The sequence below is a fragment of the Hyaena hyaena genome, unplaced genomic scaffold, assembly GCF_003009895.1.
Source record: "Hyaena hyaena isolate Hyena2069 unplaced genomic scaffold, ASM300989v1 scaffold_103, whole genome shotgun sequence".
In the NCBI taxonomy this organism is placed as follows: Eukaryota; Metazoa; Chordata; class Mammalia; order Carnivora; family Hyaenidae; genus Hyaena; species Hyaena hyaena.
The window spans coordinates 1,117,058-1,131,916 of record NW_024080735.1 but is presented as its reverse complement, the minus strand read 5'-3'; the positions used below and the strand labels follow the sequence as shown (position 1 = coordinate 1,131,916).

At 62.4% G+C, this 14,859-nt stretch overlaps 1 protein-coding gene across 1 annotated transcript in view; it reads right to left on the bottom strand.

Moving 5' to 3' along the window:
- Positions 1-674: 674 nt before the first annotated feature.
- Positions 675-14,859, bottom strand: part of CAPN2 (calpain 2) — a 37,297-nt gene continuing 23,112 nt past the window's right edge. The window contains exons 7-21 of the mRNA XM_039235845.1: positions 14,698-14,783; positions 14,407-14,481; positions 13,718-13,878; positions 12,046-12,215; positions 10,694-10,705; positions 9,271-9,482; positions 8,170-8,206; positions 7,499-7,564; positions 6,675-6,732; positions 5,158-5,222; positions 4,432-4,500; positions 4,066-4,144; positions 3,006-3,122; positions 2,770-2,828; positions 675-1,503 (exon numbers count right to left, since the gene is read on the bottom strand). Coding sequence (XP_039091776.1) covers positions 1,480-1,503; positions 2,770-2,828; positions 3,006-3,122; positions 4,066-4,144; positions 4,432-4,500; positions 5,158-5,222; positions 6,675-6,732; positions 7,499-7,564; positions 8,170-8,206; positions 9,271-9,482; positions 10,694-10,705; positions 12,046-12,215; positions 13,718-13,878; positions 14,407-14,481; positions 14,698-14,783 — 1,290 coding nt within the window. The 3' untranslated portion in view covers positions 675-1,479. The remainder of the gene's footprint in view (positions 1,504-2,769; positions 2,829-3,005; positions 3,123-4,065; positions 4,145-4,431; positions 4,501-5,157; positions 5,223-6,674; positions 6,733-7,498; positions 7,565-8,169; positions 8,207-9,270; positions 9,483-10,693; positions 10,706-12,045; positions 12,216-13,717; positions 13,879-14,406; positions 14,482-14,697; positions 14,784-14,859) is intronic.

Sequence of the window (14,859 nt, the reverse complement as noted above, 5' to 3'; positions counted from 1 at the left end):
GAAGGCGGACGGCGTTTGCGGTACCTTCGCCCTTCTCCCTGGGACCCGGGTTCTGTCATTCCTCCCAGCCGTCCTGTTCTCCATGGGCCCAGCCAAGCGGAGCACAGCCCTTCGCGGTTTTGTGCCTCTGTCGTTCCCTCTGCTGTGACTGAATGAGCTGTAGAGCGAGGCAGGTGGGGAGGCGGGGTGGCCCTGCAGGGGAGGCGCGGGCAGAGCCCCCAGCACAGACGGGGTTTGCGGCCCTCCGCCACCTGGGACCGCGCCTCCCCTCCCCTCCCCATGTGCGCCGCCTCTTCGGGCCGCGCTGGGAGCTGCACCTGCTGTCCCGTCCTGTCCCACACCTCCCGTGCCAGCCCGTCACACACCTCTTCCGCAGGCCTGTGACTCACATGCCTGTCCTGTCGGCCTCTCGTCCCCACCCCCGAGGGACCCGCCTGGGCCTCCGCGGCAGAGAGCCAAGGCGGCAGGGGAGCACCACACCTACTTCGCGGCCACTTGAGAACCTCTGAATCGGATGAAGAGGCTGTGTGGCTCCGGAGAAAGGAGGGTAGACAAGCCGCCTTTTCCTCGCAAGAGGGGAGGTGAGGGGTCACCTTGTTGGAGCTAGAACGGCGGACACGGGGACGCGCGCAGCCCGCCGCGGGGCCCCGTGGAAGGACGGCACGCACGCCGCGCGCTTGGGTCACTCTTTATTAACAGCACATTTGGCGGGAATTAAGGCAACGAGGCGGTGGGTGTGTAACGCGGCTGGTGTCTCCCCAGGGCGAGGCAGGGCGCCAGCGCTCCCCGCACACGCGCTGCGACCACTGGGCCCCAAACGGCACCTTGTCCTTTCCCTCATCGGCTCGGAAACCAGGCACCTGCTCGTGTGCGCACTTCCGTTAGCGGCCCGAGAGCCGCGTGGCTTCATCTTCTGTGGCCGGACATCGGGGTTTGGGTTGAGACGCACGGGTCAGCAGGCGGATTTACACAGAACCCGGTGCTCGTGTAGCCACGGCCCCACCTGTCACTCCGCTGCTTCCTGTTTTCCGTTCACTCCAGGAATGCGCGCTGCTGTCTGGCAGATGCCACAGCTGCATTTTTAAACCTGAATTCTCTTCAAATGTTCTCGGCAAGGCCCTCGTGTCCCTGGAGAGTGACTGCGTGTTTATTCAGCTGTTAAAAATACCCCCGCATCTCCCAGACTGAATACTGTATAAACAAGGAAGTGTGTAAAAGTAAACCGGAAAACTTTTACAGATTTAAGGTTCCCTCCGAGCTCTCCCAGGAGTAAGGGACTGACTTGCATGTAACATCAGGATACACAGGGATTTTACTGTGAAATGGGAACTCGGAAGGTTCCGCCATCTCAGAAAGCATCTTTATTTTCAGCTCCAATCATTGGTTAAGTAAATGTTGCCAGAATTTCAAGGTCCAGATAAGTTTCTCTGTGGAGGCTTCGTCCTCGGTTGACTGTCTTCAGGCAGATCAGTGACGACTTCAAAGGACCGAAAAGCAGAGCCACTGTGAGGAGGAAGGCAGCGGTCAGCTCAGAGACCCTGAGGGGAGCACGCAGTCCGCAGGCCCACCCGGAGCAGAGGGGGATCGTGCACAGAGCCCGGCCCGGCCCAGGTGGCCTGACGACCTGGCTCGAAGCCCGTCGTCCATGAGACAGCATGGACCGCGTGACTGGCGTTCCTGCCCCCCCCCCCAAGGTAGGGCAGACATTATTAGTTTGGGACGCGGCTGTCCCTGAAGGCAGTGCTTTCAGCCTCGGTCTGTGTTGGGGTCAAGTGCGGGCTCAGGCTCAGACTCTGCTCCGGTCGGTCTGGGACCTGGGCCCTTGGCTTCTGCAAAGCTGCCCGTGGGGCATCGTGCAGCCAGGGCTGTGCTGTTGCTCTATAGACTGGGGCCTCGGGGCAGGATACTTCTGGCCCCTGCAGTTCTAGAAGCATTTGTACAACTAAAATGTATTTTCAGTGGCTGAAGTTCCTTTATGACACATGCTAGCAGGTGCACTGATACTTCATTCTACCTTCCCCCAGGGTTCCAGGAAAGGAGTCCCCAGTCCCTTACACCCGTCCCCTTGTCATGCTTCTGGCCGGAACATGGGACTTTGTCATTCCCATGTGGCACCAGCCCTCGCTAGCCTACGCTGCTCCAAGCTCAGTTCCCCCGACAGCAAACATGAGCGCATGACACGGAAGGCGTGCCCTTCTTCCTGGAGGGGAGAATGTTCTGGCACCCGGATGACCAGAGAACATTTTGCACTTTGCTGCTCACAGACTGAACGCCCTCCCCACTGGGACCGCGGGTCCTCTGTGTCTTGCTGGGGCTCCAGACCAGGAGCTCAGAAATCTCTGTGGCAAGTGGATGCATTTTTTATCATAGTTTTAAATGGGGAGGAGGCAGGAAAAGGTAATTTGCCCAGAAAGAACGACAGATCTTCCCCCAAGCCCACTTGTATTTCGCACAGAAGGGTTTTGTTACGTGAGTGGTCTCCTGTGCGTGGGAATCAACGGTTCATTTTTCCCTCTCGTCGTTTTCCCACATGTGCTCAGGGCAAGGCATGTGGGAGGAGGGGCCGGGAGTGTCTCCTGGGACCCCAGGGTCCACCAGGGGGGTCAGGAAGGGTCAAGTTCACGGTGGGACCTCACAGCTGTTCACAGGCCCGCCTCCCACGGGCCACAGAATTTGCAAGGTGGAGCTTTCCATAAAAAGCCAACTAGCCCCAGGTCCCTGTCCCCCAGGTGACAGCTCTCCGTCCCCCAGTGTGAGCAGCCGACTTACAGAAATGAGGTTGAGCTCGATGGTCCCGGTGTTCTCAGGGTCCAGCTGCTTAAATATTCCTGCGGGGGAAGGAGGGCCGCGTCAGCACACTCCTGCTCGCTCGGTCAGCAGCCCTCCCCTCCGTCCCTCCCCGAGAAGGGTCTGCACTGTCAACTGCATGTGCACGCCCCGTCCTGGCGGCCTCGCCTGCGTGGACCCCAAAACTGGGACGGACCCTTTCCCAAACAGCCACTTACTGAACAGCGTCTCCAGTCGAACCAGACACCGAACGAAGTTATCGAAGTCGATGATGAGCTCGTCATCCGCAAAGCGCGCGACGATGACCTGGTGGAGCTGACAGGGCAGCTTGAAGCCTGAAGGCGGAGGACAAAGGCGCGGCCTCAGTGTGCGTGGCAGGCAGAGCCTACGCCACGGACCCACGGATGGATGTGGCCCTCACATCGCCACTGTCCACGGCCCCTGGTGCTCTCCTGGGGGCCGGCCGTCCTCGCTCCCGACTCCAGCCGCTCTCCCGGCCTTATCTGTTCCTGCTGGCTGCCGCGAGGCTTCTCTTTCCCGTCCCCGTGGCCCATCTTTGTCCCTGTGGCCTGTTCTATCCCCACCCCTATCCTGGGGGCCCATCCCCATTCCTGTGGCCCGGGCTTCCTCTCCCGTCTGTTTGGCTCTCAGTCCCCCTGGAGACTAGACTCTTCCTGGATGCACGTGGCAGAGACCATCTGCCCTAAACCACCGGGGAGTCCCGCTCCCCCAGCCGCAGGATTTCCCAGGGGCCACGGCTGCCCGAAATCAGGGCCGTGTTTCCTGTCTTCCGTGGCGCACCAAGGACTCGTGACTCAGCCCTGCCAGTATCGTGTGCCCGACAGGCGGGGAGCCCGTCTCTCCCTCCCTCTGCCCACCGGCTGTCAGAAGGCAGCTGTGGCCGCCTGCCCTAGTCCCCAAGGCCGGGCAGCAGGGGGCAGCGGAGACCCTTGTGTCAGCCCCACACCTGGCAGGAGCCGGCAGCCTGTCTGCCAAGAACCGGCTCTGCCCGCTCGCCCTGCCAGGCTTCTCGGAGGAAACGTAGATTCCGGAAGGTATGGCAGGCAGAGCATTTTAACCAGGGAGCTTTTTACAAGGGAACGGAAAGGAGGTGCCTGTACCGAACCAGCACCTGCTTTGTCTCATGGTCACCGACCTCCAGACCGTGCAGAGCACGCATCCCACCTAAGGACGGAGCACGCGCCCACGCATCCCACGCCGGAACGGAGCACGCGGGGAAGGGATGGCACGGAGCGGAGAAATAGTCCCAGGTGTTACCTGCTTCTTCTAGTGCCTTCCGCATCTCATAGGAGTTCATGGTGCCGGACCGGTCCACGTCGATTTCCCGGTAAATTTTCTGGAACAAGCGAGATAGTTACAAGAACCATGACCGAAAGCGAGGCAGGCGGCAAGTTAGCTTGCGCAGCGTGTTTCCAGCTGTGCCTTGACTGGCCTTGGAAGACTCACCTAATTCCCCACCCCCACACCCAGGCGCTCATCCTTGCTCTTCAGCTGTTGGCCAGCCCGTTCTGTGGGTCAAGTCCCCACCCTTGGGATGCCCCCCTCCCCGCCTCGTAAAGGGCTGTATGCGCACTGCATGTCCCCGATACAGCCCTGCGCCCCCAGAGGCCCCGGGACGCTCACCTGGTACTTCTGAATCTTTGTCCAGAGAACGTAGAACTCCTTCAGCCCCAGCTTGCCACTGCCATCTGACTGCCCTCTGTTAAGGGAAAGCTCTGCCATGGGGCTGTGTGGGCGCCCTGGCACCTGGCCTGTCCCCTCCACCCGATGGCGTGACTCCCACAGCGCATTTATGCCCTCCTGCAGGACCGGGCCTGCCTCTAAGGACTGTCGGAGGGCCCGGAAGGAGGCCTCTGGCGACCCTGACCCTTGCTGGTTGGCTTGGAGGTGTGGGGGAGGGGGCGGCCCTGGGGAGAATGAGCTGTCACATGACCAGCAGAGCCCCCTGCTGAGTTCTGCAGTGTCTCCAAGGGCTTCTGCAGGGTAGCCACAAGGCGGGTGCTGTGAGCCCACGAGAGAAAACTTCGGGCAGCACAGACCATCCAAATCCTAGACTTGTCCCGGAGGCCGTGGCCCAGGAAGGAGCGGCCCACGTGGGTGGGGCCCCGTGCCTGCAGATGGAGAAAACCCACAACCAGATATGCGTCAGAAACAGGATGGTCTGCGGGGTATTTTCTATGGCTGCTCAGGCACAGCTAAGCGGGCACCTCCCGCGAGAGGAGGCCCTCTGTCCCCCCTCATCTGCGGCTTCTCCCCTTCAGGGTCCCTGACCAGCAAGGGTGCAGTGTCAAAGCCCCTGGGGTGGGGGTCTCAAACACCCTGTCTGGGCCCTGCTCCATGGAAGGATACATCCAGCATGTCCACCATGATCTTGCAGGTCTCGATGCTGAAGCCATCTGACTTGATGTCCTGGCCTATAAGACAAAATACAAGTGACAGTCACATCCCGTAGAGCCGTGCTGTCCCCAGGATCCCCCCTGAGGAAGCGCTCATCTATCCTTCCAGTGCCACAGCAGGCTGGTAGCTGCTGGAGGGGACGGGAGGAGGGACATCTGCCTGTGATTTGCCACTGAGCCCACGTCCCGCCGACCAGAACCTGTCCAGAGTGGCTGTGGCTGGTGGGCTGCAGGGAACGCTTGTCACAATAGAGGAGTCTGGTCCCCCCACCCCCCCAACTCCATGAGGGATCCCTCCCTCTCTTGTCCTGTCCTTGTAAAGGCTGCAGCGTAACCTCAGAGCCCCCTGGGCACGGACCCCTCCCTAGCCGGGGCCGGGGGCGGCGGGCAGCTGGGGGCAGGGAAGCCAAGTCCCGGCGCAGCCTGGCTCTTCCCGCCTGCGTCTGCGGGGGAACAAGGAGGCTTTGCTGGCCACACGCCTCAGCAGCCCTGTGACCTCACTCACGCCTGGCAGCCTCCAGGGCAGACACAGTCTTGTCCGTGCCTGGCCTGCCAGGGAGGAACTGGCTATGAGGGACCGGGGCTGGTGCCCTCTGCACACTGGCGGTGGCCGGGCGGCCAGCCCAGGCTCCTCTCTGGCCACGTGGGAATTTGTTTCTATGGTGTGGTTAGGCCGCCGCTGCCGGTACCAGGGCAGCTGCTCAGGACATGGCGATGCCCAGGCTCACGGGGGTCTGACCTCGCACAGACCCTCTCAGGGACAGCTGTGTCCTTGAGGGCCCTGTGGCTCTTGTGATAATTAGAGGAGGAAATGTGTCCCCAGGCTGGCCTGCCCTGTTTCTGCCTCGGACACCGTTACAGGTGCTCCAGCCCCTCTGGGCCTCGCCCCTTCTTCCAGGAGCCCGCCAGCGGCCTCTGAGACCTCGAGTCCCAGGCCGGGCTCATTGGCTCAAGGGAACCAATGTCTCTACGGGAAAAGCCAGTCACACGAGGCACCTGACATGCAGGCTGGGGAGACACTTCGTGCACCATTCCATGGTTTCGGACGGTCCGTTTGTCCTTCCACCTTGGTTGCTTAGTGAGGGGTCATCACTTCATTGATGACTCTGCTATCCGGGGTTCAGGCCGCGGCCGGGCCGGCTCAGCCCCCCTACCAGCTGTCCATCCGAGCAGCCACCACACAGTGGGCAGGTTCTGCGCCAGGCAGCTTCTCAGAGCACCTTGTTGGACGCTGCCCGTGCTCCTGGGTTAGGTGGTGATGCACCCGCTTTGCAGGTGCAGCAAGAGAGCCCGAGGGCCTCCACGCCCAGGCTCCCAGCAAGAGCCACAGCAACGGTCTCGAACTGGGAACCCTGACCCTGTCTGACCCGGGCACATAGACCCTGCTCTGCCCCTTTCCTCCGTGGTAGTGACGGCTGGCAGCATTTACACGGGGCTGGGGAGGGGGCCGGGGCCCACCAGGTCACTTACGTTTGGCCAACACCCTCCTCAGGATGGTCTGCAGCTCGAAGGCTGAGATCTCCGCATCCTGTGGACACGAAGCAGAGCGTGATTACTGCCCGGGGCTGCAGGACGCCGGAGGCTCCGCCCATGCCAGGTGCACTGGGCGGGGCCTGTGATGGGCGTGCCCAACACCCTCCTCCCCAAGGCTGCCCGTGGTCCACACACCTGCTCCAGGAGGACTACAGGCCCCCTGGACACAGTCGAGAACCCTCCACCCCACCCACCCGTGTGGCCCCACTTGATGCCCTTCTCACCCCAGCCCTCCGCCTGGTACCCCCTCCTCCCCTTTGAAACCCTGGGTCTGGCTCCTGGCAAAGCTGGTGAGGGCCCAGCTGTCTCCCTGCGGTGCTGCCTCTGGGGCCCGGATACCCAGGGCGGGTCTGGTGCCCTACACACGCACACGTGTTGGTGGACAAGGAACAGGGGACGAACCCCCAGGGGTAAGACCACCGTGGGCCACAGTCCCTTCCCCTGGGGGTGGGGACAGGTCCCACGTGTGGCGGACCAGTGGGAACAGGTGTCTGTGATGGGGGCCAGGTGACAGGGTCACCCCCACACGTGTTTGGACTGGCTGGGCCGACAGAGGGCTGGACGGCAGGGATAACACCTGAATGAACTGTGCCCTGAGCCGCCTGCATTCTTGGGACCTGCGACCCTTCTGTCCCCCCACATGTCTCTGTGGAAATCAGGGGAGGGGCTTGAGCCCCAGTCCTATCTGGAGACAGAGGACAGGAAACAGCCAGAACCCTAAGGCCAGAGGGACGCGGAGCAGAACCCGCATGCACACCCACCTCGCCTGCCAGCTGTGCAAACAGCCTCCTGAAGCCGTCGTCAATGTCGTCCTCACTGGCGTCGTTCTGGAAGGGGGCACACGGGCGTGGGTCAGAGCCAGGAGGCGCCTCCCCCCGCCTCCGGGCCGTCTCACGCAGGCTTGACTGAGGACCCACGAGGGATGGCAAGTCTGAGGGAAGGGTCAGCAGATCCTCATGGAGGCGTCTCCTCTAGCCCTCAACTAGGACACCCTTCCTGATCTATACTAGTGGGGATCCAGAAGCAGAGTCCAGCCAGAGTATTCTAGAAGGACTTCGACAGTGGCCCCCTGGACTATTCGCTCTCTCCCTGGGGACGAGGGACAGTGGAAGGGCCTTCCGTCATGTTGGCTGTGGATTTGTGGTGGTCCGGCCTCCCCTGGGGCCCCCAGGCAGTCGGGAACCTCAGAAATCTCGTCACCCAGCGTTTTCATTTTACAGAGAGGAAACTGAGGCCCAGGAAGGGTGGAGATGAGAAGCCTGTGGTCCGGTGCTAGGGGGTCAGGGGCAGTGCACTGGGTGTTGCAGGTGCAGGAGTGACCCTAGTTTCAATCTGCAGGTAGGAGGTCCTGGGACCCCTAGCGATTAGGGGTGGCTCCTCTGGCCCCTGGGCCACTGGGGACAGAGCGGGTGGGTCCGGGGGTCATACAAACCTCGTCAAGGTCAGCCTCGATCTCATCGTCGACCACCCTGGAAACAGGGAGACTGTGTTACTGGAAGGGGGTGGGGTCGGGAGCACGTGGTGCCAAAACCGAGGCCGACATGCACGTGTGACAGGGCGCTGAGGGGCAGGCGAGGCCGCTGGGACCCCACAGCCCTGCATGGCCGAAGCAGAGGCTGGCAGGGACTTTCTTGCTCCTTGAGAAGTGGGCGAGGGGACAGCAGACCCCAGGCCCCCACTCTCTGCTTCCGCAGCAATCTCAGTCCTGTAAGCCTTTCACACCCGGGATTGTGCAAGATCCCCACGGCCTACTTGTTCTGCTCAGAGGCCGGGGTGTGCTGCTCGCTGAAGCTGGGGTGGCGTCCAGCGCCGTGTGCAAGGCTGGGTCCTTCCTGGGCCCAGGGACCCTCCACCGGTCCACCGAGGGTCCCGGCTGCTGTGCCTGTGTCTGGCCCGAGCCGGCCCATCGGACAGTGTCCTGGACCTGATGGGAGCCCGTGGCATGAGGCAGACATGACACACCACGTGCCGTGTGCCCTGCTTCCCATCCATGCGAAGCCCCGTGTCCTTCAGTAAACCTCCATGTGCTTAAGCCGCCGAGGCTGTGTCTCCTGCAATCAGGTGCCCGACCCAACAGATGCGGTTGAGGCAGTGGCCAACAGGGCAGAAGCCATTGAGAACCCAGGACGTCAGACAGGACAAGGGTCTCCAGACCGCTGGCCGGTGACCACTGAGGCTGTCACTCACACCCAGCAACTGCCGGCTGGGAAGCGTGGCCCGGCCTCTCCCTGTGAGTTGACGGGGTTCAGCCCCCCTAACACGTATCATTACAACGAACACGACAGCTTGATCTTTCAGAGACACAGCCGTCAAAGCAGATTCTGTGCCTGGCTCTACAGCCGCCCTTTCTAACCGCAGCTATCCCGAGTGGCTCATTTCTTTGCTCCCCTGAGTGGAATGCTGAGGCCCTTCCAGCCACCAGGGGCCCAGCCACGCCCTGGAAGAGGGCGGGTGTCGCACGCAGAGTAGACGCTGGGAGGGCCGGCGCCCGGGGTGGGGGTACAGGCGGGGGCGCCAGGGCGAGAGCACCTACTGGTAGTCGGCTTTCTTCTCGGAAAAGACCCGGACGCAGAAGTCCCCGTCCTTGTTGGGCTCGAAGGTGGACGGCACCAGGATGTACTCCCCGGGCGGCAGCTTGAACCGGTTGAGCACCTCGCGCAGATTGATGAAGGTGTCAGACCGCTCCCTCGCTCGGTTCGTCAGGAAGAAGTTTCTGCTGAGGTGGATGTTGGTCTGTCCGGTCATCTGGTGGACAAACAGAAACCAGTGGGAGCAGACGGCAGAAAGAGCCCGGGATCCGCGTCATTTTCACTCTTGGAGATGGCGACAACCCAAACTCTCCACCGAAAGAACAAATGTCCACAGGGGAGGCTTAGGACACGTGCAGCGGGGGCCTTGCGTGCGGCCGGGTCTGCAGAGACGTCCCATCTGCACACAGAGTGACTTGGACGCGAGTGCCCCACAGGACTCGGTCCGGTGCTGTGTGGGGTGTGACTTGTGGACTGGGGTAGGGACAGGGCCCGGCTGGGAAGGCAGGCTGGTCGGGCCGACCGCAGCGGGGCAGGAGCTCACAGGCCGTATCCGGGAAGCCCAGCTTGCCACGGACGGCACTGCCCGGCCTGACAGCCTGGACCACTGCTGTGCAGGGGGGGTGCGGAGTGCCCCGCGTGGTCACTGGCAGAGCTGTGGCCTATGGACCCACACGGCCGCTGAGCTTCCCACCAGACCCGCTAATGCCAGCCGCAGGCCTGCTACGCGCTCTCACGCCAGTCACCTCATCCCTGTGGTCCCTCCAGGTGGAAAGCTTATCAGTTTTATTGAAAAAAAAAACTGAGAGGGGAGCCTGGGGGGCTTCGTCGGTTAAGCGTCCAACTTCAGCTCAAGTCATGCTCTCACGGTTAGGGAGTTTGAACCCCACGTCGGGCTCTGTGCTGACAGCTCAGAGCCTTGAACCTGCTCTGGATTCTCTGTCCCCCTCTCTCTGTGCCCCCTCCCCTGCTTGCACTCTTTCTCTCTTTCAAAAATAAATAATAAGACATTTAAAAAATTAAAAAAAGAAAAAGAAACTGAAGTCCAGAGAGGACGCATAAGTTGTCTGAGGTCACACGGCCTGCAAGTGGCAGAGTTGGGAAGTGGGTCCAGGCCCCTGTGCTCCCACATCATCTTATATCACAGTCATGGGGCTCGCCTTTCCCTTCAGGCTTGTTTCACGAGAACTGCAGGACTTCACGAAGAGCCTCCTGCATCCCAGACCACACGTTGCCCACCCACACTGCCCCGTCCCCCCGGGGACCCCCCGGAGACCTGGCCCCGAGCTCAGCCCAGCAGGACCTGGGACCTGAGCAACCTCCCCAGGGTGCACCCTGCCCCCAGCCCCACCCAGGCCTCCCAGGACCCCACGGCCAGCAGGGCCTTGTACTTGCTGATGAACATGAGCCAGCATCGGCCAGACGTACCTCCTCTGGCACCTGCAAGCACAAAGAAGAACACACCTCAGGTTCCTGGGAAGCCGCGTGGGGTCACCCCCCAGGACGGGCTGTGGCCCCCCCGTCCCCTGCAGCCACGTGGGGTCACCCCCGGGACGACTGCAGGCCTCCCCGCCTGCAGCTCTGGCAATGTGAACTACGTCAGCACAGCACAGTAATTATTTTCCAAGGGGCCCCAACTGTTCCCACACGGAGGACAAACCTCGTGACCCAGCAGCAACGTGGGGGAGCCCTTAGCGCCATTGCTAATTTATGGAGCATAAAACCAGGGCACGGAGCCGTGAAGCATCTGGTTGAAGTCTCCCGCCCCCAACTTGCAGGAGAGGGTGCTGAAGCTGGTGGCCACTGGGCCGGGAGACAGCAGGCGTCACACCCAGCCTGTGTGTCCTTGGGCAAGTCACCTCCCTGCCTCAGTTTCCTGGTCTCTGAAAGGGGACCAAGTAATTCCCCCCCCTCCCCCCCGCCCCCCGGTTCCCAGCTCTGGAGCCCAGGACCGACTTTGCACACCTATGAGGTGGGGGATTGGCTCTGGGTCACAGTCCCTTTTGCACTTTCCCCGGGGTCACTTTGTCCCAGATCGGAAGTCCTCAGCTCCGGTTACAGAGACTGAGGGGCTTCGAGTTCATGTGCACTTTTGCAGTGAGGGCAGGTGACCTACGCTACTCGGGGAGTGGACGGGCGGGGGTGCTGTCCCGGGGGCCATGTAGCCAACGTCTGTCCTCTGCCAGCTGCGCGCTCCCCTCCCCACAGCAGCGGTTTCAGTGAATGTGGGGTCCACCCCTCAGCTGACTGGCTCTGGGCTGTGCTGCAGGGAAGGGTGGGGCGGGCGCCCCTCCCCCTGTGGCTGAGCCTGGCTTTGCTCGAACTGGGTTGGAATGAAGCCCCCCCTGGCTGGCAGCACAGAGCGTGGGATCTGGTCCTGAGCTGGTCCCAGTCAGATGCTGGAGCACTTCCTGCCCTCTGGGTGTCCCCAGTGCAGACTCTGTCCCCTGTGGGTTGGTGGGCCAGGCGGAGCACCAGGCCTGGGGAGGGGGTGTCTCAGAAGAGGCGGGAGGCCCCTAAAAAGAGTGGACTCTCTGGGAAGCAGCTGTGGGCCCCAGCAAGTGCTCGGCACCTCTGGGACACGGACCCGCCACAGGGACCTCAAGACGTGTGTTCACGCCGGCCTGGCCGCCGTGTCTTGCGTACACTGAGTTCTGCTGCAAAAGCCCTGCTCTTCCTGGGCCGAGCTCCCTGCATCCCGTCCCACCTGCGGGGGGAGGGGGGGGCGTCCTCGTGGGGCTGAGGCTGGGGGAGGAGGCTGCGCCCCGTGCTGCCCCCACCTCATAGATGCCGAAGCCGATGGTGTGCATGTCCTCCCCCATCTTCCTCTGCCGCCGCCGGTGCTTCTGGATGAGGCCCACCAGGAAGGTGCAGCCGCTCTCGCCGTCTTCCTGGTCCTCGTCCTCCTCCTCCAGCTTGATCAGGTACTGCGGGTTCATCCAGAACGTGTCTGTGGCCAGAGGTGGGCTGGGTCACTGAGGACGCGGGGCCGCCCCCCTGCCCCCAGCAGGGGTGCACGGAAGAGGGATGGGGGAAGGCCAGGGGGTGCCTGGCCTCATAGGGACCCATGTCCCAACTTTCCCTTGCACAGGTCTCTGTCACCCACCCTCAGGCTGGCTAGTCATTCCCTCGGGAACAGGGCATAGGAGCTGAGCCCCGGCGGCCCCTGTCCCTCCCCAGGCCCGGCTGGCCAGGTGGGGCACTGGGGGCATGCGCTCCGCACCCCCTCCGTGAACCCCAAGGCCAGGAACATCCTGTGCACAAGTCCCGCCTCCTTTTCTGTGTCCAGGTGCCCGCCCCCAGTGTGCGTCTGCCTCCCCCACTCCCAAAGCCCATTTACAGAAGGACCGAGACTCGTTCATGTTCAAGGATACCTGTGACAGTTGTATCCCCCACCTAACAGGATAAAACTCTTTTGGGGAAATAAGAGCATCATCTGATGCAGAGTTGGCAAATGACGGCTCCCAGGACCACTGGCTGCCTGTTTTTATAAATAAAGCTTTATTAGAACACAGCCACATCCAGTCTCTGAAGTCTGGCTGCCTTCGGCTACAGCAGTGGCGCGTTGAGTGCCGAGGAACTGGGAGCTCATCAAGGCCCAGATGGTTACCACCTGGCCCCTGATCGAGTGAGGGGCTTGTCACCAGCACCTTTGGAATAGCCACTTGGTGGTCACACACTGGAGGCCAAGGACTGAAAGCACCAGAATTTGAGGTCCTGGCCAGTCCTCATCTGACCACCTGTCTGTGTCCCAGGCTGCTGCTGGAGCCCGTTTCCTCATCAGTGGAGAATCGGCACGTGACCGTGATGTGCCTCCGCAGATGGTCCTTGAGGACCAGCTCCACAAGTCACACTGCCTGCATCACGTACCCCTAAGCTGTGTGACCCTGGGCAAGTACTGAACCTTGCCAAGCGGCAGCGCTTGTCTTAAAGATGGCGGTGACAGCAGCGTGCCCGCCGCGGAGACTCATGAGAACTGACGGTGACAACACACATAAACCACTTGGGACAGTCCCCAAGGCCAAGGTGTGATGTCACACCGACTCAATTTCTGCGGCTCAGGGGGAGGGAGAGGGGCGTGGGAACCCTGGACCACAAGGTAGAAGGGTTGGGGGTCAACAAAGGAGGGACCAGGGACCCCATCTGAGGCGGGCCTGGAGTGCACCATAGAGGCAGACCTAGTGGCCTACGGGCATAAGCTGGGACCACGCTCGGCCTCACAGGTATGGTGGAGACCATGGCACGGGACATGGACGCAGTGGCCGTGGGCATGAGCTGGGACCATGCTCGGCCTCATGGTGTGTGGCGGAGGCCACAGCACAAGGGACCTAGGGCTGGGGAGGCCATGTGTGGGGTCTGGCCAGGCAGGGGGCCGAGTGAGCACAGAGGTGACGGTTCTGAGTGCAGTCAAGTGCGTTGGGCCGGGGGTCCCGGCGGTGTAGGGGGCCTTACTTGGGTAGTTCCTGCAGCCACCTGCGGTGGAGCCACGCCGCCAGGTCCCGTCCACCTTGGTGAGTTTCCACTTCTTGTAGGACTCGCTGGTGAGGGTGTCTGGGGTCAGGTTGCAAATCTCCAGGCGAGAATAGTGCCTCAGAAAGTCGCTGAAAGACATCCTGGTGGACGCAGGGACAGGGGTGCCCGGGTCACAGGAGGGCACACCGTTGAACCCTGACCTTCCGCCTAAGGCCAGCCCAGGAGCAGGGCAGAGCAGCCAGCAGGTGGCGATTCTGGCTCCTTCTCGCTGGTGACTGTGCAGGCCTGGTCCTCGAGGTGGGGGATGACCCTAGGAACCGGTCAGAAGGAGGCCCCGCCCTCCCGGGTTTCTGTTGGGCTGTGGACACGCCTGCAGGACCCCCTCCTGCCTCTCTGCGGGGCGGCTCAGCCAGTGCACCCCCTTGTTGAGAGGGACGGTTTCACTCAGGGTCACACGGTGGATTTGAAACGACAGGGGCAGAGCCTGTGGCCTCTGTGCCTCCAACAATAGTCTCTCTAATGCCCCACTCAAGCCCACGCGCCAGACCCCTCCCGCGAGCCCACCAGCCGGACCCCTCCCGCGAGCCCACCAGCCGGACCCCTCCCACGAGCCCACCAGCCGGACCCCTCCCGCGAGGCCACCAGCTGGACCCCTCCCGCGAACTCACCAGAACTCTCCGTCTTCGTGCCGTCTGGTCAGCCTCTCCCTCACCTCTGGGTCAACGCTGTTCCAGTTGGGGCAGCTAGAACACCACGTGACGCAGGGGCGTCAGCGCCAGTGCCGGCGAGGGCTTGTCCCCAGGCCCCAGTGGAAACCCAGGGACAAGCTTAGAGCCAGGAGCCACAGGGACTGGGGGGGAGGGCAGACATCGCCCTGGACCTGTGACCCCGGGGCCCTGCTCATGCACAGCCACCGCCCACAACCCCCCCCTCCCGCCCGCAGCCCCCTCTCCTCTCACTTGTCATTCCACCGGCCCGTCCACTCCACCTCTCCCCAGGGGTTTCGGATGCGGATCAGTTTCTGCAGGCTCCCTGCACTCTCCACCTGCAGACGTGGCGTGGGAGGGGGGCGGGGGGGACACTGAGTTCCAGCCAGGCCTGGACACGCTCGTGCTCAGGGC